The sequence below is a fragment of the Leptinotarsa decemlineata genome, unplaced genomic scaffold, assembly GCF_025532065.1.
Source record: "Leptinotarsa decemlineata unplaced genomic scaffold, Ldec_3_MD MMD2_P_RNA_scaffold_2, whole genome shotgun sequence".
NCBI lineage: Eukaryota > Metazoa > Arthropoda > Insecta > Coleoptera > Chrysomelidae > Leptinotarsa > Leptinotarsa decemlineata.
This window is the reverse complement of record NW_027412529.1, coordinates 20,955,484-20,981,949: the sequence shown is the minus strand read 5'-3', so window position 1 is coordinate 20,981,949 and position 26,466 is coordinate 20,955,484. Positions and strand designations below refer to the sequence as shown.

The 26,466-nt window shown below is 35.6% G+C and overlaps 1 protein-coding gene and 3 non-coding genes across 8 annotated transcripts in view; 1 reads left to right on the top strand and 3 right to left on the bottom strand.

Moving 5' to 3' along the window:
* CASK (peripheral plasma membrane protein CASK) overlaps positions 1 to 26,466 on the bottom strand; it is a 624,590-nt gene that overhangs the window by 408,477 nt on the left and 189,647 nt on the right. For all 5 annotated transcript variants that reach the window (XM_074185376.1, XM_074185387.1, XM_074185391.1 and 2 more), the window contains one exon: positions 25,207 to 25,380. In XM_074185376.1, the coding sequence (XP_074041477.1) occupies positions 25,207 to 25,380 (174 nt within the window). The remainder of the gene's footprint in view (positions 1 to 25,206; positions 25,381 to 26,466) is intronic.
* TRNAE-UUC (transfer RNA glutamic acid (anticodon UUC)) lies at positions 1,489 to 1,560 on the bottom strand. Its single transcript has one exon. It is a non-coding gene; the product is annotated as a tRNA-Glu (tRNA).
* Positions 2,628 to 2,699, top strand: TRNAE-UUC (transfer RNA glutamic acid (anticodon UUC)). The gene has a single exon. It is a non-coding gene; the product is annotated as a tRNA-Glu (tRNA).
* On the bottom strand, positions 6,648 to 6,719 carry TRNAE-CUC (transfer RNA glutamic acid (anticodon CUC)). Its single transcript has one exon. It is a non-coding gene; the product is annotated as a tRNA-Glu (tRNA).

The following is a 26,466-nucleotide window of genomic DNA, read 5'->3' as shown; positions in this document are numbered from 1 at the left end:
GTTTTTCTTTTTCTTTAATACACTCATTTGCATATACACGTCAAGATATATTGTTAGATAGTTGTGCTAGGAATCTGACTTGAAAGGTAAGATGTCGTTAATATTTTTTCAATTAATTATGAGGATAAAAGCAAATCTGAAAAAAATATTTCACTTTACTTCATTCAAAGCTGAATGGTATTCTCGATTTAAAGTTAGAATGCAGGACTATATACGACAGTTGAGTGATTGGGAGCCTGCGGACACATCGAAGAAAAAGGACAAATGGTAGTTTTCTGAAAGGATTGTCAGAATATTTTCTGGGAAATAATAACAGTAGATGGATTGTTCCGTGAACGAAACAGAACAGTACGTTCAGGAAAAATGGTGCCCAAGTAATTTCAGGATCTATTCTAAGAAATAAAATGAGTCCTCACTCGATGTTGTTTGAATAGTGTTGTTTTTTATCTGAAAATAGTTTCCCTTCATCATGGCATGACAAACTTGTTCATTTATTTACAGTTTTATTTCAGGTATAGACGTATACATTAACTTACCGATGAACTAGATTCTTCGATTGAGTCGTTGACATTATAAATAATTTAATCATAAAATACATTTATAAATAATTTCATTAATGTCAACACATGAAATTGAAAAAAGTTTTTTCGTTATTTGAAGATTGCTATGAAACCCATGAGTTCAAGTATCTCTTACTTATCATTTTTTTAGTCTACCGTTAACCTATGAAAATGTCAAATGGGCGATAATTTGCATTTAGTAACACGAATGAAGTGAAATGAATACATCGAATATCATCCGTGATAAGAACTATAAAATTTTACACAAAATATTTTATTTGAGACTGGTTAAGCAAACTAATATAGAGTACTTTGATGTACCAGTCTAACTGATGAAGCTAACGTGTAGCAAAACGTGTCTTGAATCAAATTCATTGTGAAAAGTCTATAGTTTTCATCATGGATAGTGTTATTCATTTTCATCAAGTAACAAGTCGAGAGTATTCATAACATCGAATATTGTGCATATTTGCCATCATAAATCTACTCGTTCTACTCAATTGTCAAGTGAAAATACGTACTTGAATTATTATTAAAAATATTTAATTACTGAAAAAAAACACTAACTCTTCGACTAATAATATCATATGGAGATATCTATAATGAAAATTAACTTAAACTTAACAGTTCTACAAAAACGCAACATGTGTCTCACAATAAGGTGTTTTTTTAATACGTTAGTTATGGATTTTCATCGAGTAGATATCGGTTAATTCCATCATATTATGACATTTCTAGGAATATTCTAAACGTGGTCTCATATAAGTCTAATGAAATCTCTTGCTTTCGCCTGAAGTTATTCAAGGTCAAAGGTCACAAAAATCTATTTTTCGCGATCATCTCGCTTTTTTCATCAGTTCCAAGGCTGTTAACATTTACCTGAAAAACTGTAAAGCAGCGCTCAGCCACACTCTCAGCTAAAAAAGATTTCCGGTACCGGGAATCGAACCCGAGCCTCCTGGGTGAAAGCCAGGTATCCTAGCCACTAGACCATACCGGATGATGAACATTGAAGTTAGTCAACAGTATCTCCCATCTCGTAAATCATCTATTTAGGCTTGCACCTTAGAGTGCTAAATGAGCACGAAGAACATATGCAAACCGCAGACACGTGTAGACACGTGTTTTGGCTCATTAGCTATCCTCAGTACGGTTAGGCACGTACAAAGTTAGGCAACACTCAATAATAATAATAGAACAACTCAGTAGCACTTGTGCTAAGTTGAACTTCGCCTTTTGTTATGTCAGCAACTAGCTCTCTAATTTATTTAAATATTTGTATGTAACTACAGCTGGGTAACAATAAAGACGATTATTATTATTATTATTATATTAATAATAAAGGTCTTCATTTCTCATAGCTGATACATATGCAATTAAAATAATAAAAAAAACAGCATTAATACATTGGGAAAATGCCGTTGATCAGGTGGTATGTATGTCTAGTGACAGACATACCTCTGTTATTATTCTTAAGCGTCTGCTTCGTTCATGAATTTTCCCTGATTTTTATCATATCAAATCCACTCGCTGAATTATCATCTATATCGTATACGAAAGCTGCCTCGTGGTGACTTTAGTGATATCTCTAACCTGAGGTGACTTGTCCAGAACCACAAAGTGCAACCTAGTGCACATATTGGTTAGGAAAATTATTTCAGTCGTATACAAGACCTTGTTAAAGGGAAGTTGATCAGAATTATAAATTACATTCAAATTTGTAACTGCAATACCTAATTTACAAGGAAAAATCAGGTTTTGTCATATTTCGTCTACATTCTGACTTTGCATATTTATTTTTATACCATTGTATTGTACCTACGCCTAAAGATGCTATTGTATTGCGTGTCGTGGTTTTGTAAACTGCCAAGTGGAAATCTCACACTGAAGTGTTATTTTTTTTTCACGTTTCATCAACTTCAATAATGACCCAACAAACAATATTCTAAGGGAAATCAATGGCCTGTTACAATTTCCCCACACCTGATATTAAGCATTTTGTGGTGCACGCCTAGATAAAATGTCAAATGAGATCAAAGATGATGTTAACTACAAAATTATTAATCATCCGGTATGGTCTAGTGGCTAGGATACCTGGCTTTCACCCAGGAGGCTCGGGTTCGATTCCCGGTACCGGAAATATTTTATTATTTTTTCTGCTGATTAGGTCATAGGTTATTAGTTTCGAAAAAAAGTGTGGGTAGTTAGTTACATGGTTGAAGTAAACATTTTTCCACATTTTTTTAATAAAGTTGCTGATGAACAAATCCAACCTCACCTTTGACGGTTACCTCTCCTGGTGTTGATATTTTAATCAAATCACCACAATTTAGGATACAGCTCGTGATTCAGTATATTATTTTGCATACAAATATTCTATTTTGCTAGATTACCAAATACTGTATTGGAAAAATACTTTCATATATTATGTGATCACTGTGAGAAACATTTGCTTTGGTTTCATGAGTTTTTTCAACAGTTATTGAACATAGAATTACATTTCATTCATATAACAATTTTATGTTTTTGTTTTCAGGAGGAAAGTCTTGGTTTCCTATTTCTCCATCATTATACAAAAAAAAGTGAAAACCTATTCCAAAAATGTTTCTCTCCTAAAAATTCCCCTTTCAATTCAAACAATAGTCCTAGGGCTGGGATTACCTCAAATAAGCGAATGAATATCGTTACGTACGATTGGTGATTAAATTTAGTGTGTAGCAACCCTGTGAATAACATTTGAATCAATTGTATGATAGAAAAAAGGAATTTTTGTATAATTGAATCTTAACATAAAAAAAAATTCTAAAGTATTTTTCTTTGGGAAATAAAGATTATGGCTTTCAATTTCTTCATCTTCATACAAAACATATGTGGGAATCATCCAAAGAAAGGAAAGAAGCAAACCAAATTCAAAAAAATTAACTCTTCACATAGATGTGTAGATCATGCAATTACTTTGGATGATCCTCATATTTTTTTATATTAAGATAGCGAAGTAGAAAAACCTTTCTTTCCCAAAATTAATCTCTCCTAAAATATAACCCTAAAATATAAATGAATTGACGCCTATCAGAAAACAACTACTCCACTGGCTAATACCACGAACAGCGTTCGATTATATCCGACAGACGTCAGTGCAGGTATCTTCACAGAAAATTTCCTTGCAATTGGCAAAACAACTGAAAGAGTCTTTCTTCAATTTTGGAACGGGCATACTTGCAGACCGGTTTCGGGCTCCTTAGCCACTCGTCAGTGCAAGATAGTGGTCATCATCGACCTGAACTCAATGATAATCCATAATTGAAAATCGAAATTTTTTCAGAGTATTTCATTTCTCATCTCAAGCTGAAGCAAACAACAAAAATGTCATTCCATTCAGTAGACGAGATACTAACCAACTGCATATCCAAAATTTGCCCGATTCCTCTGAAAAAGGAAGAAAAACTTTCTTATTAGTCAGTGAGCTATGCTTGAAGACAGGCAGAAAAAAAATCTAAAGAAATGAACTTTATATGTTCAAGCCCGTCTCGGATATACCTACACGGTAAGTTGAATGGACTGACCCCTATCAGAAAGGCTAAGCAGCCCAAAACCAGTCTGCAAGTGTGCCCGTTCCAAAATTGAAGACCGACTCTTTCAGTTTTATTGCCAATTGCATATGCAGGAAATTTTCTGTGAAGATTCCTGCACTGACGCCTGTCGGATATAATCCACCGCCATTCGTGGTATTAGCCAGGGGAGTAGTTGTTTTCTGATAGGCGTCAGTCCATTCAACCAATTGTGTAGGTATATCCGAGACGGGCTTGAACATTTAAAGTTCATTTCTTTAGATATTCTGAACATTCTATTTTCCAGATTTGTTAACTGTGATCAACAGGTTTTTTCTTAACGTTTCGTCAACTACTGCAGTAGACGTTATCAAAGGCAACCTTACCTCATCGCCTTAAATAGTGTCTTTGACAATGTTTTCGCAACCAAGTTCATTTATTGGTTAAGAAAATTATTTCAGTCGTGTTCAGACTTGTTAAAATATATAAATTTTTCTCACGGGTGAAGTATCTTTATTTCTGACAATATTGAAAAATGAATAGCAGTTTCGTGGTATAAGGATATTTTCAAATTAATACAATATTGTATAGGAAGTTTTATTTTTAATTTTTCAATATCGAAAATGGTTCTTGAAGGAAGTTGATCAGAATTATAAATTACGTTCGGATTTGCAACTGCAATAATTCACAACGAAAAACCAGGTTTTGTGATTTTTACCCACATTTTTACTTTGCACATTTATTTTCATTTTATTAATAGTATTGAGATGCCTAAAGATGAAATTGTATAGCGAAACACATGTCGCGGTTTTGTATACTGTCGACTGTGATTGTGATTGATTTTTCGAATACGTTTCATCAACTTCAATGACGAACATTCATTCCTGAAAATCAATGAATTATGATAACCATTCCGTTCCTTAATTTTTTGAAAATATCATACATGTACAATGAATACAGTTACATTTTCGTTTTCATTGTTAATAAAAATGTTTTACTAATGGCTTCAACATACTGAGACATAGTTTAGATATATGTTGCTAATTGGACAATAGATCAAACAGCGAAATCGTTACATCTGAATTTGGAAAATATCTACATATCACATTTCGAAGTAAGTTTTCTCACAGACAAGTTCTCTCTTTGCAGTTTGAATTATTGCATATTGAGCACCAATTACTTTTATCTAGATGGTGTCAAAACATTCAAAATTGAAAACAAAGTTTGCCAATAATCCAAAGGAACGAAGAAAGCAATCAATTCCAAAATTAACTCTATACAACAATGTGTAGTTTATGCAAAGAAGTAACTTTCAGGTACAAACTGAAAGAATCAGCTCTCTCAAAACAACTACTCTCATATAAACGTTGAATTTCACGAAAGAAAAATACTTTTGAAACAACTGCTTCTGTGCGAAACTTGTGCGAGCTAAGGACTAACGAGGTCTTACCTTTTAACGTGTGACTCCTAACACTGAATTATACAAAAGATACTTTTCCAATTCAGTTTATAATCCAAACATTCGTTATGGAATTAATTCAAATTTCATTAATAGGATTGCTACACAATATAGTATATGAGACGTACAAATTTGCTCACCAATCGTACGTGATAATATTCAACTCATTTGAGTTAATCCCAGTCACCGCAATCCTGTTTCAATTGAAAATGATATATTTTTAGCAAAAAAAGATTTCCAAATTGTTTTTGTATAATGATGGAGGAATAGATAACCAAAACTTTTTTCCCAAAAAAACGTAAAATGTTTATATAAATGAAATATAATTCTATGTCCAATAACTGTTGACAAAACTCATGAGACCAAAGCATATATTTCTTAGAGTGATTACGGAATATAAGAAAGCAAGTATTTCGCAGTACTCTTCTTGCAAAATAGAATATTTGTAAGTGAAATAAAGCACTGGATCACGAGTTGTTTCCCAAGTTGTCAATTAGATTATTAATACCAGGATAGATACCCGTTGAAAATGTATTTATTTGTTCATTGGCTGTTTATCTAACGCACATACATTTTTCTTTGAATATTGGGATTCTGCATATTTGCCCCCCTAGTCCTGTAATAAATATTGTTCTGTTAACCGAACCGCTCATTCAGTAGTTTCATTAACGATATACGAACTATAATTATTTTTGAAAAGGTAATATGAAAAATTAGTTTTTTGGCTTTCTACTTTTGCATCAACATACAAGAAATCTGGGAAAATCCAAAAAAAGAAATAAGTAATTGACTTCAATCAATTGAATTAGAATTTTGTAGTCATACTTCAACTTCATTTTTTAATAAAACTATTATGTACAATATTATTCTTATCATTCTTACCGAGAGGTTGTGCTGGTCGGACTCCATGAAATGAACACCAGCACAGACAACCGTTAGATGAGTTTAAATTTGTTTATCAGCAACTTGATGAAAAAAATGAAAGTGAATGGTTACTTTAACCAGGTATATAACTACCCACATTTTTTTTCCGAAATTAACGACCTATGACTCAATCAGCTGAAAAAAATAATAAAAAATTTCCGGTACCGGGAATCGAACCCGAGCCTCCTGGGTGAGAGCCAGGTATCCTAGCCACTAGACCATACCGGATGTTAATTATTTTATTAATCAATATCTTCTTCAATATCGGTATTCGATTTATTCATGCGTGCACCACACAGTTCCTGAATACAGTTAGATAATAAAGAGAAAATATTGAAATAACAAATATCCCTATTGAAAAAAAAATTAGGGCAATTCACAAAGTGATGATGGAGAGTTGTAAGTTATTAGGGATTTGAAACCTCAAAATAGAAAAATTGATTAGGAAGCATAATTCATTATTATTCAGAAATGAATGTTTATTATTGAAATTGATAAAACTTGACAGATTACAAAACTGCGACACGTTTTTGCTATACGATAGCATCTTTAGACGTCAAGATACTACCAATAAAATTAAAATAAAAGTGCAGAGTAGAAATGTATGCAAAAAATAACAAAAACTGTTTTTTTGCAGTTTGCAAATTTGAATGTGATTTATGATTTTGATCAACGATCCTTAATTTATTTTAATTTCATTAATAGTATTGTGATTTATTGTATAGCGAAATACGTGTTGCGGTTTTGTAAACTGTTAACTGGAAATCTCACATTAAACTGTTATTTTTTCAATACGTTTCATCAATTTCAATAACGAACATTCATTTCTGAATATCAATGAATCATGATAAGCTTTCATGTGCAATGAATACCATTTATTTTTACATTAATTATCATTAAACACGTTTCACTTATAGTTCCAACTTACTGATACTGATACATAATTGGACGAATAACAGTGAAATTGTTACATCTGAATTTGACACGGGTTTTTTTTCCTGTCATTCGTGGATTGAGATTTCTGTTGATCTCATAGATGGCATTTCCATAAGAGGAGGCATCATGACACCTCTTGGTTCTTCTTAGAACAAAACTGATTTGAACGTGCTTCCATGGCTCAACCTCGTACCACGAGATCTTATGCAGATCAAAGCACTGCCTGGTATTGGATCATTGATGCAACATTTCTGCGCTCTGGTATCATAAAACCAAGTTTAATATTTGATTCTGAATAATAATAATAATCATTCATTACTGAAAAGAGAGAGAATATATACAGCAAATACAATTTTTTTGCATAAATAATACTTCCTCGATAAGTGACCAAACACTTTATTCGAGATAAAATTTCCTTACTCAACTATATGAAAAGAAAAATATATTCTATTCAATACAAAAACATTACGAAAAAAAGCTTCACACTTAAAAAATATATATGGAAATGACAGTGTAATACAAAAAGCAAACACAATAATGAGAATATTTATACAGTATATATTTTTTTGCATAGATGATACTCGATAAGTGAGCAAATACCTGTTTCGAAATATTCAGTCCAATACAAGAACACCACGAAAAAAGCAATACGCTTAAAGAATATATATAGGAATAACGTAGTACTTAAAAAAGCAAACAAATTAAAATAAACATTTTAAAAGTACAAACATTTTGGAATAAGTGATAGTTATGAAAATAAAAATTAAATCCGTGCATGAAGAATTAAAAATGCTAGTATAAATGAGATAAAATGAAATGAATCAAATGAAGAAATTTGGTTCGACGATCTCTTTACATTTGGTTCTTGGTGTTTCGTATACGAATCGTTTTACCTTAATTTTTAAACATGTTTAAGTTCATTATTTATATGGTAAGGAATAAAATTAAATGCCTTGGGTGCGCTATATAAGAAAATGATAGCTGACAAACAGATTTGCTCATCTATGGAACAACAACAGATTTCAAACAGATTTTTTTTAAACATAATGTGTCTTTGTCGGGTACCATAATTATGCGTAGGTAAACTGGTGTGATTTTTTAGTATTTTATATTCCAATATAACATTCAAACATAGTTACCTCAGGTCCAGTATCCCGTACTCATTAAATAAAAGATCTGTAAAATATCGGTGGGGCTTTTCTAAAATCAACTTCAGGAATCTGTTTGGGAAACTGGTACACGAATGAATACAAACATATTTACCAATTTCTTTTGATTTTATTTTTATGTTCTACAAAATTCATTCCATATATTCCATTGTAATATAATCCTGCTTCATTTTTTTACCAATTCCCCCATAACATTTTGGTTCCCTACTGGGGAGTTGATCCATTATTTGCTTCCTAATCAATTTCTCCATTTTGAAGTGTCAAATTTCTACTAACCTACAACTCTCCATCATCACTTTGTGAATTGCCCAAATTTTTTTTACAATAAGGAAATTTCTTATTTTGATCTTTTCTCTTATTGTCTAACTATATTTAGGCCACTATATTTAGGCCACTATATTTAGGCCAATTTTCCCCATACACAGCTCTGATTTATTACAACGTCTTGAAAACAATTTCTGCCTGCTTATAAGCCAATATTAACTATCTGGTACTAATAATTCAACAATAAAAGATGAAATGTTCCTGTTCAAATTCTAATAGTGTGAATGAACTTTCAATGCCTGCAGTTTTCTTGTCTGATTACTGCGGTAGACATTACCGAAGACAATGAGGCAACGTTGCCTTCGATAATGTCTATCGCATTTGTGAACGAAACATTATAACAAAATTTCAGACCACAGTCAATAAACCCGAGAAATAGCATGTTCAAAATCTGTTTTTCCATCAAGTAGCCATCACTCTCTCACGAATAACAAACTCTCAGAAGTAGAAAAATATTATGTGAATTGATACTTACTTAGATACTACGATACTTACTAGAGAAAAAAGATATAAACAGTAAAGTGATGAGATAAATTGTGTCATGGGCAACAACAGAAAATCCTAAACTTTCTCAACACAAGAACAATGAGGTAAGGATTAGGGCCAGGTTTATTAACAATATATTTATATACGAAATAAAAAAGAAGTATTCGACCAAAACGAAAAAACTGTATGTTAGATTCAGAAATCTACAAAGGGTGGAGATCTTAGAAGTAGCTTTTGCAGACGGCATTGTACTGTTCAGAAAAAATAAAAAATATCTACAGAAAAATTTGAAATATACAATTTGAGAACGTTAACAATGAATAAGTGAAAACTTTCGAGTATTTGGGTGTTTGCGAGTCCTGGGTACTAACACAACGACAGAAGAACAAAATACAGATGGCAGAAAGGAAGTATCTCGGGAGAGTGTTATCATGAAAAGAAATAAAATGAGTGATGGATTTTATCGAAACAAGGCAAATGAGTTGGTGGGGATATTCACAAATGATCGCGAATACAAGATAGGTGGGTGAGACGTGGAAAGCAAAAATAAAAAGGAGAAAGAAGGAAAACCTGGGCAAACATGGAACAGAATACTACACAGTGTTGGGAACAGAAAAGTCACAGGGGTGCAAATCTGGTGAATACGATGGCTGGGGCATGATTACGGTATTGCTTCTGGTCAAAAAATTACGAACAACCGGACGTTCTCTTCGTATTTTTTCTCGCAAGCGGCGCATAACTTCCAAGATAATACTTCTTATTGACCATACGACCATATGGCAAATACTCATGATGAACTAAGCCACTGTATTGGAAAAAAAATGAGCAAAACCTTGACATTTGATCGACCTTCGCGTGTTTTTTTTGGTGTTGGCTCTCCTGGGCTCTTCCATTGGAACGATTTGCATGGTTTGAGCCAACCGATATGCCTACATCTTCAGCGACTTCTCTAATAGTGATTGGACGATTCTCCACAATAATGTTCTACACTTTCCCAACATTTTCATTGATTGGTGATGTGCAGGGGCGTTCAAGGCGAGCGTCGTCATTTACATCTTCTCGACCTTCTGTGAAAAGCGTGTATGACTTGTAAACATTTTTCTGACTCAGAGTACTATCACCGAGTATAATCATCAAATTCAGGTATTCCGCGAAATTTGAACATTCACCTTATTTTTTTAACAGACCTAGTATTTCATGGATTGCTTACTGAATTTCAATAACTTGTGTGAAATCACGTTGAATATTCCCAGGTAAGTAATGAGTAGTGATTTCATTTTAATATGTAAAAGCATAAATATTATCATGTAGTCAAAAATATATACGTCAATGAAGATCATATAGATATTTCGGTAAGTAAATCTCATTCGAGAACGCAGCCATAAGTGTTCTTCATGTGATATTCCACCCTACCATTATACCATTAACAAGCCCCAGTTCTGCCTGTCCTATCCAATTATAATTTAATTGCGACTAAGAACTCCGACACGATCCATCATTTATTGTAACTGTATAACATTACAGTAATTAAATGAACGTTATCCTGATTATTATGACAAACTTTCAATTCAGGCACTGTGCCAAAAATAGCATTATGATGTGCAAATATAGAGTTGTCAGAATTTTTTCTGTCTTCTGATTCTGCCTTGAAAAATTGATTAATTGAAAATTATAATATTCATAACTTTTTTATACCACCACAAAAATAGATTTTTTTAAATAAGTAAGAAAAAGTCTAAAAAAAAGTTTTGCCAAATTTGAAAAATTCACTCAAAATTCATTTGCCACCAATTTTCGAAATGGAAGACGTTGCACTGGGGCCTGAAAGTTTTACTTCAGCTTTCTGCGCGGCTATAGCTGGGTTGTTGTCTTTCCTTCAGGTATCAGCCACACGTACCTACAAAGATGTAGGTTCACATGACAGGCAAGGGTAAGGTGTTTTCACCTAAACTTGAGCATGTCATATGCACCTCTCCGGAAAATATTTACTTATTATTCTGACTCCCACCCCGGAGTATGTGTTTGTGGAGTTATTTCCGGACTTTGTCTGCAGGTGGCGCAGTGTAACATCCTACTGAATCAACTGCAGAAAGAGCTTATGATTAGTTGGAATTTTTTTTTTTTTTTTCGGAATACTCAGATGGTCTGAAATGACCCTCCCGGTACTGACGAGGAACTAGTACTCCGAAACCCGTCTATTGGTGGTCGTATCGATCAAATAAAATCAATTTCAGCTTTTATATAATATAGGAAGTTACTCGCAACAAATTTTCCAAATGAAAGATGTTGCACAGGTGCCTGATGGTTTTACTTCAGGTTTCTGCGCGGCATTAGCTGGGTTAGTTGTTGTTTTTTTCATCTGGTATCTGCCACTAGTACCTACAAAGTCGTAGGTACACATGACAGGCATGATTGAGGAGTTTTCATCTAAACTTGAGCATGATATTATATATAAAACTGAATGAAGGATTTGAGTGTGGTGATAATAATCAGTAAATAAAAGTTTTGGACAATCACTCATAGAAGTTAGGCAAACTACAAACTAGCCAATTAGCCTTCGTCAGTACCTTACAGGCAAGTGTGAAGGATGGGCAACACATGGTAATAAACCGTAATAAACTCGGGAAAATAAAATCAGCTTAACTAGCAACTTGAATTTTATTGCACATTTGTATAAACATGAATTGCTAGATGTTCATTACTCTTTTTTTGATATTTTCATTATTGTGGTTAGTTGATTCACTTTTCAGTTCTTTTTCACACTGCATGAGGGATTTTGGAACCAATAAACTGTTCTGCTTATTATTACACCTACTATACATTCGAACATAGTGTCATTGTACTCGTATTCAGGAAGGAAAAAACTACTTGGTTGATAAAAAAATAATCAACACACAACCGTACAGCAGTCAAGATAATATTTCGAATTGAGGAAATACCCAGTGACAATTATTTCTCTAACTTCTGCAATTACCGCAAATGAGGTTTTCAACAGACGAACTTAATTATTCACAAATGCACTTTGGGTGCAAATAATTAATGATTTGGGGAAAGCAATCTGATGTTATTTCACTGAATTATCCTACATTATCGAACAGACGAAATATTTAAAATGTGTCTTCGAATGCTTCAGCTCGACTTATACAGTGATCAAAATGTTCTGGTACGTGTCTAATGTTTGAAATATAAGTCTTTTGTGACTTTCATAAATCACTTCAAAAGTTGCACCCCTATGGTGATTCTTCTCAACTTATCGTACGAATAGGAGGAATTATAGGAAGAATACAGACATAATTATTTTTGGCAACACTGCATTTGATATTCATTTCAATATCTGAAAAATGTGAATAAAAGTTAGTGAATTTTAGGAGTCACTTTACCGCCATGCCCATATCTGCCTAATCACTAAATTTCTCTTTAAAAAAATCATCAAAATTAGCCAAAATGTTTTTTGCAAATTTCTTTCACACTATTCTCATATCTGTTTATGTTTGTCTTGGTCTACAACATATTCAACTCGTTGGACCAACTCTTCGGATCTTTCTGTCGCCTTTTGAAGTTGAACCATTCACTATCCATTTCAATTTCTCTTTCAAACGGGGGCTGTCTAAAAAGTTTTTGCCTAACAAAGGTACAAAAAAATTTTTTATTTTTTTTTTATTTCTCAACATAGTCTCCTTTCAACTCTACACACTCCAAGCGCAAGTTTTAGATCAACGAAAAATCTGGTTAAATCTGGTGAGTAAGGCGGATGGTCAAGCAGTTTACACCGTAATTCTTGGAGTTTCGCCGTGGCAACAGCTAAGGTGTGAGATGGTGCGTTGTTTTGGGGAAACAGGATCTTCTGTTTCTACAAATGTGGCCGTTTTTCCGCAAGTTCTGCCTTCACCTTTTCAAATAATGGTGCGAAGTATGCTCCTGCGATGGTTTTTCCTTTTTGAAGCCAATCGATTGAAATAACTTCACGATCATTCCAAAAAACAGTCGCCATCATTTTCCCAGCCCAAAAACAGTTGGAAAACGTTGGAAATGTTCATTCGAACACGTTTTTGGTTTAACGTGAGCAAACGCGGTACCCAAGACGCGGACATCTTTTTCATGCATAAATGTTGATTTAATATATGAGAAACAGCTTTTTTTGATATGTTCATAACCTCTACTATCTCTCTCACTTTAATTCGGCAGTCATTTAGCACCATTTCCTGAACTTTGGCAATTTTTTCGCCAGTAGTTGTAATTTTTGGACATGCCGAACATTCATCGTCTCCCAAGTTCTCACGGACGAGTTTGAATTCAGCTGCTTGAAATTTCACTGTGGTGAATAATGGTGCAGAGTCCCCATACACAGAATCCAACTCATCTTAGATATGCGTAGGCGTATTGCCTCTCAATAACAAATATTTAATGACAGCTCGATACTCAATTTTGTCCATTTTTATAGAATCACTCACATCAACTCGGTATAAGAACTGCGCGTCTCAAAAGACTGAAACTTTGGTAAATAACTATCAACAGGTGACCAACAAAATTCACTAGCTTTTTTTACAAGAGTGCTTTCTTCATGTCGAGGTCGGAAAATAAGAGAAGATACATTCATTCTCAAGTTGATCAACGAGAACTGAAATGGGGGACTGGACATGAAAGTTTCTAGAATTTGTTCGACATGGGCAATCCACACTAACATAGAGGTTTGCAATATAAACTTATTTCAGGTGTTTGGTAAAAGGTTTGTGAATAATTTGTAGTTTATGAAGACGAAGTAATCATATGTAAATTACCGATCAAAAAATGACACAAAAAGTATAGCCCTTCATTTGAAATTTCAAAGTTATTTTATGAATATCACCGATAGAAAATTGCTACAGGAGATACAGATCTGTAATTGAGTATTCAAAGTTTAGGTAGAACCAAATACAACGGCACTCAGTCAAAAAATATATGATCATTTTCTGAAGATAAAATGAAAGTTCCAATGGAGAGTTCGAATACAGTTTTAATATATCTGGAAATAAGGAATATTCAGCCAGAAACAGAATTTCAAGATGTTTTTCGTGAATCTAAGGAACCAAAAGAGCTGATTTTTTTATACCTTTCGTTCAATTTCACCTGAATATAGGCCACTTGCCACAATTTAAGTATCTTTCTATCTCTTACAGTTCACGAAATTCCCATGCATAGACTTCGTTTAAATTTAAGGTGAATTTATTCCTATCTTTGATTTGTATTGATTTGCTTATTTCAATCACTCTGTAGGCCTTTCATCATGAATACCTTTTCTTTTAACCTATTAGGAATATGTACTATATTCATACCAGGATTATTGTAATGGAAAATATTTAGAATTATGTTTTTCAGTTTGGTATTTCTTTTCTAGAAGAGCGGAGTGAAATTAACAGTCGTGTGAGATTTTTCATAATTCAGCCTAATTCACATATTTTACAAGTCCAGTTGGGTATCGTTGTCAGAAGTACATTCTTTATATAGTTTTCTTTCTTATTAGTCAGTGGGCTATGCTTGAAGACTGACTAATAAGAAAGTTTTTCTTCCTTATTCAGAGGAATGGGGCAAATTACGGATATGCAGTTGGTTAGTACCTCGTCCACTAGATGGAGTGACATTTTGTGATGTTCGCTCCAACTTCGGAAGAGGAATGAAATACTCTGAAAGAATTCCGATTTTCAATTGTGGAATATCATTGACTTTAGGTCGATGATGGTCACTATCTTGCACTGATGAGTGGCTAATAAGCCCGAAACCGGTCTGCAAGTGTGCCCCGTTCCATAATTGAAGGTCGACTCTTTCAGTTGTATTGCCAATTGCATATGCAGGAAATTTTCTGTTTCCTGCACTGACGCCTGCCGGATATAATCCAACGCCCTTCGTGGTATTAGCCAGGGGAGTAGTTGTTTTCTGATAGGCGTCAGTCCATTAAACCTACTGTGTAGGTATATAGAGACTGGCTTGAACGTTTGAAGTTCCATTTGCTTTAGATATAGTTTTCTTACCAATGAATGCGAGAGTCGTCCAATATATTTATTAAATTCCTCAATATTTCTTGTCATCTCTTTTCCACTACTTTTGCGAAATTTCAACAGATATAAAGAGGAGTACCGCATCAAAGGCACCATTTACTGCTATGCTTTGATTCAGTGTCCTGCACTTGAATGATTGCAGTCCGCAAGATGAATTCAATGTCCTGCATTTCAATCATACCTCTCGTCTGTAGAACTGAATCAGTGTCTTGCATTCCGTCCGTCTGGGTATGTGTAAATTTTGCTAGGATTTTCAATATCAGTTTTTTTATTCGCTGAGTGTTTCTCGTGATTAATATGTACCATTTCTAAAATTATTGTTTTGGTTGTAATTATTTCTCTACCTATAATATGTCGGTTTTCAAAATTCATTATATGACCCTCCGAATTAACATTTTGAATTAGGTAACGCACAAGAGTTAATATTTCGTCAGCAGTCGCTCGTGTGGAAAGTACTGCGACTACTGAGTGGCCCAAATTTTTGTCCTATATATGTTTCAGAACAATCCATTCCAAGAACAGACATGTTCCGAGCATGGCGGAGCAGACCTTACTAGAGTTGTTTACTAGCTACGATAAGATTGTAGAGGCCATCAAGCGTCTGAGAAAAAACAAAGCCCCAGAGCTTCAAGGAATCGAGGAGGTTTCACTCTGCAATCTCCCTCGTAAGGGTCTTGTAGAATTAATGCATATTGCCAACGCTATAATGAAACACCAACATTATCCAAGCTGTCTGAAGCGCGCGGAGGTTGTTCTCATCCAGAAGAAGAACACTAAAGCTAGACACCTGATTGATAGTTATCGCCCGATCTCGCTCCTCAGTGTGGTAGCGAAGGTCGTTGGCAAAGTGCTGCCAAGTAGACTTCTTCGCCTAGAAGGGAGGATGTAAGTTATCCCGGAAGAGCAATTCGGTTACCGACGAGGTCGGAATACGACTTCTCATCTGATCCGAGTTCACGGAATAGAGGAAACGTTTCATCAGGTGAAGAACACAGTTATGATCCTGTTGGATCTTCAGAAAGCCTTTGACAAGGTGTGGAGAGTAGGGTTTATTGCCAAAATGTGGTCGGCGGGCATGCCTTTATTCTTGATTAGGATTCTTGAATACTACCTGACCAACCGCACCTGTATTCATTGTACACGTACGACTTTCCCATGTTCTCGAGAACGAATCTGGATATCTATGCGGATGATGTCGCAATTTACGCGCATTCATTCTCGAGCGAGGTGGCTGAGTAGCAACTGCAGATCCACCTCGACAGGATGGTCGTGTCGTACTTCGACGGGAACAAAATAGAGATGAACTCATCGGAAACTGAGCTCGTCAACTTTTCGAAGAAATTTACCAACGTAAAGATCTTCGGGAAGTGGTAAATCAAAGATGTAAGCGTTGAAGAGCACAAAAGCGCGCGGTATATGGAGGTTATCCTGGATACGCTCCTGAATTTTCAGGAACACTTGAGTCTAGCGATCCAACGAACGGCTGCAGCCATAAAACGCACGTATCCGCTCGTTGTACGGAACTCCGAGCTCAGTGCTGACAACAAGTTGTATATTTACGAACAAGTAATAAGACCAGCTACGCTGTACGCCTGTCCTATATTCTGCAGCCCAAGAGATTTCCTTTACAGACATGAAAGGATGCAGAAATGGGTGCTCCGTATTTGCACGAACAGTGACAGATATATTTCATTGGTTGATTTGTTAGATCAGGCTGAAGTGGAGACAGTCACTGACCATATCAGGAAGCTGTATCAGAAATTCTTCGAATCCTTTTTGCCAAAAAGTCCGCTGACAAGGAACGTCACGGCTATTAGGAGTTATCATAATCAGCCCCGTAAACACGGGCTGATTTATATTTCATTGGATATCTTTCATAAGTGGCGAGAACGTTATCGCGCTTAGTCCATGAAAAAATTGGATGAGATAATTTACGCTTTAACCTGATAACAGAATTACCCTTACCTGGTTTTTTCATGAACTTTATCAAGGAAGTTCCAGACAATTAACATTGGCTTACATAGTTAAATGAGATACAGCAATATCAAAATTGTACGATACGTCATAAACGGAAGCTAAAAGACAAAATCTGTTGAGTGGAGAACTACCCGTTAACACCAGCGGTGGCGCTTTCCACTGTCCAATCGAGGGTCCGTGTGCCGTCGGCGTGTCTTCTGTTGTCTTATTAAGCTCAACAAAACAGTTATCCTCCTGCCATCACTCCCTGTACCTATACCCCTTCCTTCCCTAACCCTGCTCCCGCATGTGCGGTAATGTTTGTATATATGTAAATAGATTTTTCGTGAATTTTTAATCAGAATGGACAAATAAAGAATTTTTAATGTATAGTTAATAGGATTTTTGTTCATTTGAAATTGAAATTTTGAGTTTACTTTATAATTTGGATCTAGTGGTGGCATTTGTTTTGCAACTTTTGAGGCATTTCGGAACACATCAATTAATTTTGGTGTTGAGTGGTGCATATATGAAAGCGATTTATATATAAATGTATGTATACAGTATTATGCTCTACTTCTTTACTATTTTGAAAGTTTGTTTTTTCACAAAATGAGAGCTGTTTACTAAAAAACTTTACTAAAATTAGATAATTTTTGGTTTAGTGAATAAGGATGGTTAATTTTAAAATAGGACAGTCATCTAGGCTTTTCTGTAGTCACATTACTTGGTATAAGAGCGTCTGCAGACCAAATAATACCTCTCGTGCATCAACTGAACATATTGAATTGGAGGATCATGGAATGAATTTTGAAAACCCACATATTTCAGATAGAGAAATTAATACAAGCAAAAGAATATTTATAGAAATAGTATCTATCAATCACGAGGAATACTCAATGAATAAAAAACTGACATTGAACATTAACACATACCTAACAGAATATGACAAACACAGTTTGCAAATTTTGATAACTTTCGATGTTTTATATTTTTTTCTATGCTATTCTATTCGATAGCTGAACTTCAAACTGAAGTCGTCCTCTCCGATTGACATCTTGAGTTACGACAGATTAGAGCCTGGCTCCCTGACCTTTTCGGCGTGTGTTTTTCAGAAAGACAAATAGGATATACTGACTTTGGGATGGCGGCTTGAAAGTCCTAAGACGTCAGTACCACCCTACACGGTGTACCCCTACCTGGCTAGGATGAGTGGATGAAAAGATTGTTCATCCGTTAACGGAGGATATGGGCCTCACACGAGTGTCGGGACCTTCTATATCGATAGGGATCGTCTACAGCATAATCAATAGCTTCCCTAACTGAAAAATTAATATTTGTTTTCAGTCCTGGACGGAATTTGAACTGACGCCTGGTGAGGCCGTTGCTTCGCGGCAATTAAAACTTGCGCATTAACCCACTCGGCCAATGGACCAAATAAAAGTTGTCCTTGTCAATGCTTGTCCATTTATACGCTGGCCTAGGCGGTAATTGTGACAGAATGTCCTGATTGGTCGACGTATCTGGCCAGCATAATCTCTGTTGAAATATGTTTTTTGTTATTCTATTCTGTTCTATTTCAAATCTGTTTTCCGTTAGATAAATTGGTTAGGGCTTTCGCCCTAACCATTGTGGTACTATCTCCATTCGGGTTTGAAGGCCTTCATAGTTTGGAACTGCATCCTAACGTTTCGCCAGCACGAGCGACTGGCTTCTTCAGAGGTTTATTCATCTTCATGATTCACCGATTTCTAGTTCGTAGGTTGTATTTCTTTTGACTCAAATAGTCCACCTCTCTTGTTGATGCGTTGCTATTGACCAAAGTGTTATTCCCTGTTAATGATGTAACATTGCATTGCGCTGTTACTACTTTAGCATCTTTCAGTATGGGATTCCAAATCCGGTTAAGCGTTATCGCCTTCTCTATTCTGTTGTAGTTTTCCAAATGCTAATGGATTTCTATGGCTTCCCGTACAAGCCGACTGCGGCATCCATGATCGGAGGCAAGTATTTTCACATCTTCAAACAGTATCGTGTGATCTCCTACTGCCGATTTGTCTATTTGACCTAATCTACAGTTTTTCCGATATGCATTCACCCTTGAACCCATGGATATTCTGGTGGTACCGATATAAACTTTTCCGCAGGTATACGATATACTCTCGCAGCTGATAGTGGATCTTTTTCGTCTTTCGCTATCAGCTGCGGGGGTATATCCTATCAGCTGCAGGGGTATATCCTATCCCTGCGGAAAAGTTTATATCGGTACCACCAAAAGATCTATGGGTACAAGACAGAATGAACTTCGGCGAAACTGTAGATTAGGTCAAATAGACAAATTGGCAATAGCGGAAGGAGATCACACGATACTGTTTTAAGATGTGAAACAACTACAACAGAAAAGAGTAGGCGGTAACGCTTAACCGGATTTGGAATCCCATACTAAAATATGCTAAAGTGGCAATAGCGCAATGCAATGTTACGTCATTAACAGGTAATAAGTACTTCGGCCAATAGCAACGCATCAACAACAGAGGCGGTCTGCCTGAGTCAACATAAATACAACCTACGAACTCGAAATCGCCAGTCATCGGTGAATTATCAAGATGAATAAACCTGTTTAGTAACACTGATTTCCGTTGACCAACTGTTGCATCCCTACGAATGATAACAAGTCTGAACTTGTGCGCCAGATGAGGATCAATGAGATCTTACCTTATAACGTGCGATTCCTAGCACGAGTCGGACGATAGGCAGTAAAAATGTATCGTCCGGCCACTGTGAATTATGATGATACAGTGGCCGGATGATGATACTGGAATTATTCTTAAACTCATTTTTCAGGAATCGAATCAGTAACAAAAGTATATGTTGACAAGAAGGTAAAAATGAAATACTTGGCAAATAGCTGGCAACTGCAAATTGGTGTGATTCAAGCCAATGTACTCTGCCTGTCACAGTTAACTGACCTCCATCTGATTGCTATCTGGTTACTGGAGTCTCAAGGAAAAACTTGTACTAGAGGGTTTGATTTACAAAGTTTCTACTCTGTGAACCATCCGTGAGCGTAATTTATGTACGGGTTTTGATCACAGCAAAATATTTTACACAGTATGTTATCGATGACTAAGGTTGACTTCTTCGCCGGGTATCTTTTGCTCTTCTTGGTCTGCTCTGTATCGAAAATCCAACAACTCACACGGACATAACCGTGTTTTAAGTAAGATTAAAAACCACCATATCTGTTGAAAAATTTCAGCCGACTGTGAAGCAGGGGAATGACAAATAGCTTTGATGCAAGCTGAATTTCCCTAGCGAAACGAATTTCATTCTTCTTCCAAACATTCTAAGTCTACTCACTAGATGATCTTATCAATCATCTCGGTGACGAAAAAGGGGAGTGAAAGCTTTTTACGGAATTCCAGCTTCCAGAATATGAGAAATGAAACTAAACCGGCTCGGCATGGATAACAAAACACATGTGCCTGAATTTTTTTCTGCCATAGTGTCACATCAGTTGGTAACTAATAAAAATGATCTTTGATAAGTTTCGCTCGAAAGAAAGTACGTTCACAACTTAAAATAGACAAATATCTACCTAAAGACAACACCAAAAATATTTTTTTCAAAACGGTTCACTACATAAAATATAACCAACGTAACAATCAGAAAAAAAAATCGGCCTATTGAGATATTGTTTTGATATATCTCAAAGAGATTGAGAAGCGTTTTCGATGAAAGCTAGCATGGGAACTAGCACCGACTTCTCATGGATAAAATCGTCATATTTCAACCAATTCACGAAAAACATTGATAAATCAATACAACCAATGAAAGTGTAACTGATCGGTGTCTGTTCTGTTCGTCTGTAGGTTGGTATGTGCTAATTTCAAACACGACATGACCGATCTTTGTGCGGTTTTCGCTAATATACTGTGATAAGCTTCACTTAACACTTACCGTCTGATATATTTCAATCAATTCATGAATAACAAAGTTACGTCACTTCAATGAATCATTTCAAATATTCCTTTGGATGTTTCTTGGTGAATGTAACAGGACAATCATTGTCGAAAAATTGTAAACATATCAGGAAACTATGAATTACAGAAAAAAAGTAATTACAATGAATGAAAAAGTGAAACTATACTATATTAACCGGACCGAATTATTCGAATGAGTTAGTAAAAACATACACACGACGGAACTGGTAGGCAACAGCTATAGAAAATTAGTCATCAATACCTGTAATAAATGTGAAAATTTACATTGTTCAGTTGATTTGACTGAAACTTTGGCTAATTATATCTGGTATATTTGGTACATGAGAACTTTTTGCAGTAAGAAAAAGAGGGAAATCCCAAAAATTGAGGTGCCAGCAATCGAAGTCACGACAAATACGAAATATGTTGGTAAACAATTTATGAAGAGATTATTTTGATTTTTGTAGACGTTTATATATAATCTGAATGAATGTGCTCCTGTTGAAAGGTAGAATTGGCATCTCTGCCAAACGAATTAAAAAAAATCTAATTTCATCAAATGATAGTAAGACGTGAATGCAGGCGATTTTATTCGTCTTATGCAACTTTCCGAATTAAAAGTGAAAGAGCGACAGAAAATGGTAGCATGTTTTTCACAATAGTGTGCTTTCTTTTCTAACATTATTGTCATTGTCATTACTGGGACAACAGATTATTTATGTGGTACACAAGCGCACTCATACACGCATGCACACATACATACCCACCCATACCAACAAGCAATGAAGATTTGCGCTAGAAATAAGACCGCATAGATCCCTAGGCATGTTGATTGATGCCTTTATGTATGTATACGGGTATAATATCGTTCAAATGTCTGCCACGGCTTCTCTGGGTGGAACACATACATCAGGCTGAATTTGACAGATGGCATGGGTTATGTTGGCATTGGGGACCTCTGTGGTTTGTGGTTGAATCGCATACACCTGCGACCTAAGAAAACCCCACAGGAAAAAGTTAACGGGGTCAAATCGCATGATATCGGTGGTCAGTTAACATCATCTCCACGTGAGGTGATCATACTTAGGGCGCTCTCAGAGCGGTGCCTGTGCGAAAGTAGCGATTCACACTGGATTTGAATCGCTGGAGATTAAATCCATTTGGAAAAAAGTTCTCAGAAAGTTTATTCCACATAAACGCAGTGTACTGGGTTGAAGCTCAAAACGATAAGCAGCTACAGTCCGTCGCGTATTTCTGATATATACCGCTCTTTGTGGAATCAAATGTGCCAAGTCACTTAAACATTTCCCGTGTGAAAGTATCTATAGAAAAGAGACAAATCTCCAACCTTTCTTCGATGTTCCAGGCTATCAGGTTGCACGTGATGTTCGCGTCTCCGCAATCAGGCGGATGGCTGAATCGATGGATTCAAGCAACTTCAGGGTAAGTTTGGGGGCAGAGCTCTATACATGGGAACAATAGATACCCCAAAGAAGCTCTGATCTGAGCTTTATGAAGCATCAAAAGTTGCTGAAGTGTGTACAGTTTCCTGGTTCGGAACAGTGTTCCAAGCTTTTGAGAAGCAACCTTTGCAATTCCAGCGACATGATTGTGCCAAGACATATTGGTGTCCATTTTAATCCCCAACAAACTCATCGAAGCAAAAAACAGAACTGTCTGTCACGACATTATTATATCCGGTTCGGAGACATTTATCTTCTTAGAGAAAACCGATGCCTGGGTTTTTGAACCTGGTGACTTTCACCCCAATTCGAAATCACTTCTAGATCCTCATTAAAATATGCAACCTCCTGCTGCCGGTGAAGATGTGCCTCCGTAGCCGATTTTCTGGAATACAAATGAAATGACAAGACAAAGCAATATATTGTTGCTTGTTTTTTCCAATAAGTAGTTGATATACAATAAAAAGAGTTGGAGACAATATGGATCCCTGGGGAACATCGGCGTTGATGGTGAAAGTATTCAAGAGATATCCATCGACGGCCGCTTGCAGGGAACGCTCTTTCAGGAAGTTAAAAAGCCATACACAAAAATGATTCGTGCAGAATATCCAATGTGGCATGAGCTGTGTAGCACGTAGCGCAGTCCTGTTGAAACCACATGTCGTTGGTGTCTGGATCATCTATTTCAGGCCGAAAGAAGTTAGTAATCATCGACCTATTGTGTTCGCCTTTGTAATGGCCAAGCCAACGTCGTTCTCGAAGAAATATGCACCGATGACTTTTTGGAATGCATTGGACGCTCTTGGTATCACGTACCTATTTAACCAGAAATAGGCCTAAACCCTGAAGATGAGTTTTCAATGAAAATTAGGATAGGTTGCCAACTGCTCAAGAGCCCATTCAGCAAACACACGTCGTTGTCTATAGGCGTTCACCTTCAGTTTCTGGGTCAGTTGAAGACCGAGTTCTCATGAGCGACGCGAAATCGACTGCCATGGATTCTCCTGCAAACTCTCACAAACAGCGGCGATGTTAGTCGATCCTTTACTGAATCAGTGGACTCAAATTCATCTACCACATTGCGAGTAGTCCCTGTTGGAAAACCCTATATTATCAAATTAGTTGATGTAGTCAAAAAATATTTAACTTACTTTTTGTTAAATAAACTGTTCAGTTCATTTTTCTGTGTCGGTGAAAAAGTAGCTTATCATAAAGTAGTTGTTGTCGAAAATGAAAAAAAGCAAAAGTCATTGCACAGCTATATTGAAATTTGAGAATAATGCTGCCACGCCATTGAATAGAAATGCTCTCTTTTGTCATATCGTTGAAAACCGAATCCAACATCCTCTTAGATGGTCTGAAAAATATATAGGGGTTTTCAATTGTTTTGTCATTAGTAATGTCGGCTTCAATGAACTCATTTTTTTTCATTTCATGTACAATAATTGTGTTGTTGCCGTGTAGAAAGCCCTTTCTGATGAAAAATCCGTTTTTTCGTTAATCATCTGTTGCCCCCTCATAAACGACATAAATCTAAACTTGTGAGAGCTAACGAGAGCTTACCTTTTCCACATGCAATTAATTCCTAGCATGGGTCAGATGTTTCCCAGTGAAAATATAAAATCCTTCAGTTGGATTTGAACCATTCTCCACATAGTGATTGATTGAATGAGTAGAATGAACCAATCACACTAATCTAGTGATTACCTACCGAACTCAATAAACTAGATATTTTCCCATTAAAAATGAGAATGATATCCTCGCCTAGATTATTGAAGGTTTTGCACAATTTGTTTGTCTTACAAACAAACTCAACTTGTTTTTGAATTTTTTCGAGAAGTTATTAAAGATAATTCTGAATTGCTCACCCTGTATGACAACGCGATTCACATTTTCACAAAAACAAAACAATGAACACTTAATTTTGGCATAATTGACTCACTAAAACTGATGAAATAACGTTGATGAAATTCGAAAAAGTACTACCCAACGATGATTACAAATGGAAGAGAAATTATTAAAATTCTTTTCACGATTTCTATTTGATTTCAGGGGATTTCAAGTGAGTAAAATTTGAGTTCAAATAACTAATTTCTATGGTTCAAGAAGTCAACTGATTTTAGTATATTATAATGGATTACAAACTTCAAATAGTAAATATACTTTCTCAATATAAACTTTCATTTCCTATAAAATAATGATAAAACATAAAATGCAAGAACTTAAATCTATTGATTTAGCATAATTTTGTATTATAGATATGTGCCACTTCTGACACCATAGAACCTTGATAAAACTTTATGAGGACGACATCTATCTGTGAAAATTCTCATTTGACAATAAGCATAACCGAACGAAAATTTTACCTTGAAATGTGGCCGGCATAACAGATCTCTCAGCTCTTGCAGATCTCTATGGTCGGTGTCCCGTCGATGTTCTAATTCTCGAAGTGCGTCAGCAGCGTCGCGGGCGCTCTGCACCGCGTCGTTCAAAGGTGCTCTAATAGGTGTCACTACTCTACTTGTGATACGGTCAAAAAGCTGAAACAAAAATGAACGTTGAGTTATAGAGTAAATTAGAAATGATAAAATATCCAAACAAACATTTCATATGAAAAATATGTTCCGGATAAGTTACGTTTTATGATACTATATTACTATCAAACGACTTGTTGATTAACCTTCCAGTTGTTTTTTTATATGTTTGAATTATCACCGAAATCTCGGAAATTTAGTCGTGGTGTACCTAACTAAAGATTCATTGACGACAGAGTTCCCAACTCAGGGGTTTCCTCCCAAATTTAGGGGGGGAAATTGGTACGGGATTTTTTTAGGGGTTTAATATTTTTAGGAGTATTTCTAAGGATTTTTATAATTTATATTTTTTATGGATCGATTCACGGAATGGTGGATCCTACACATTTCAACCGTCCACCAAAATTTTAAAATTATTCAATGTAAACATATATATAAGAAGCGTTAACAGCATTGAAACTGAAAGTTGATGCAGCTAAACAAAAAAAATGTGATATTATTTGTAATTTAATTTTTGATAAAATGTCCATTCGAAAACAAGTTGAATGGACTGGCAAAAAGTTTTGTGGGTATGTAGATATTGGTACTGATTTGGATAGCGATCAACTTCCTGAAGCTAAAGAAGTGTCGATGTTTATGCTAGTTTGTTTGAACAGTTGTTGGAAAACACCTGTTGGATATTTTCTCTTAGATGGTCTCTCTGGATCTGACAAAGCTGGTCTTGTTAAGAAATGTTTAGAGTTGGTTGATGAAACTGGGGTAATTGTGTCCTCTATAGCATTTGATGGTACTGCAGCCAATTTCAAGATGACTTCAATTCTGGGAGCAGATTTCAATGTTTCACCAATGAAAACTCATTTTGATCATCCTGTTACGAAGGAAAAGGTATACTTATTTCTAGATCCATGTCATATAATTAAATTGGTAAGAAATTGTTTGGGATCTTATAAGAACTTGCAATACTCTGATAAAAATCAAGTGAGTTGGGATTATTTTGACAAATTAGTTAACATTCAATATAATGAGGGGTTACATGCCGCAACAAAACTGCGAAAACGTCACATACTGTGGACTTGAGAAAAAATGAAAGTC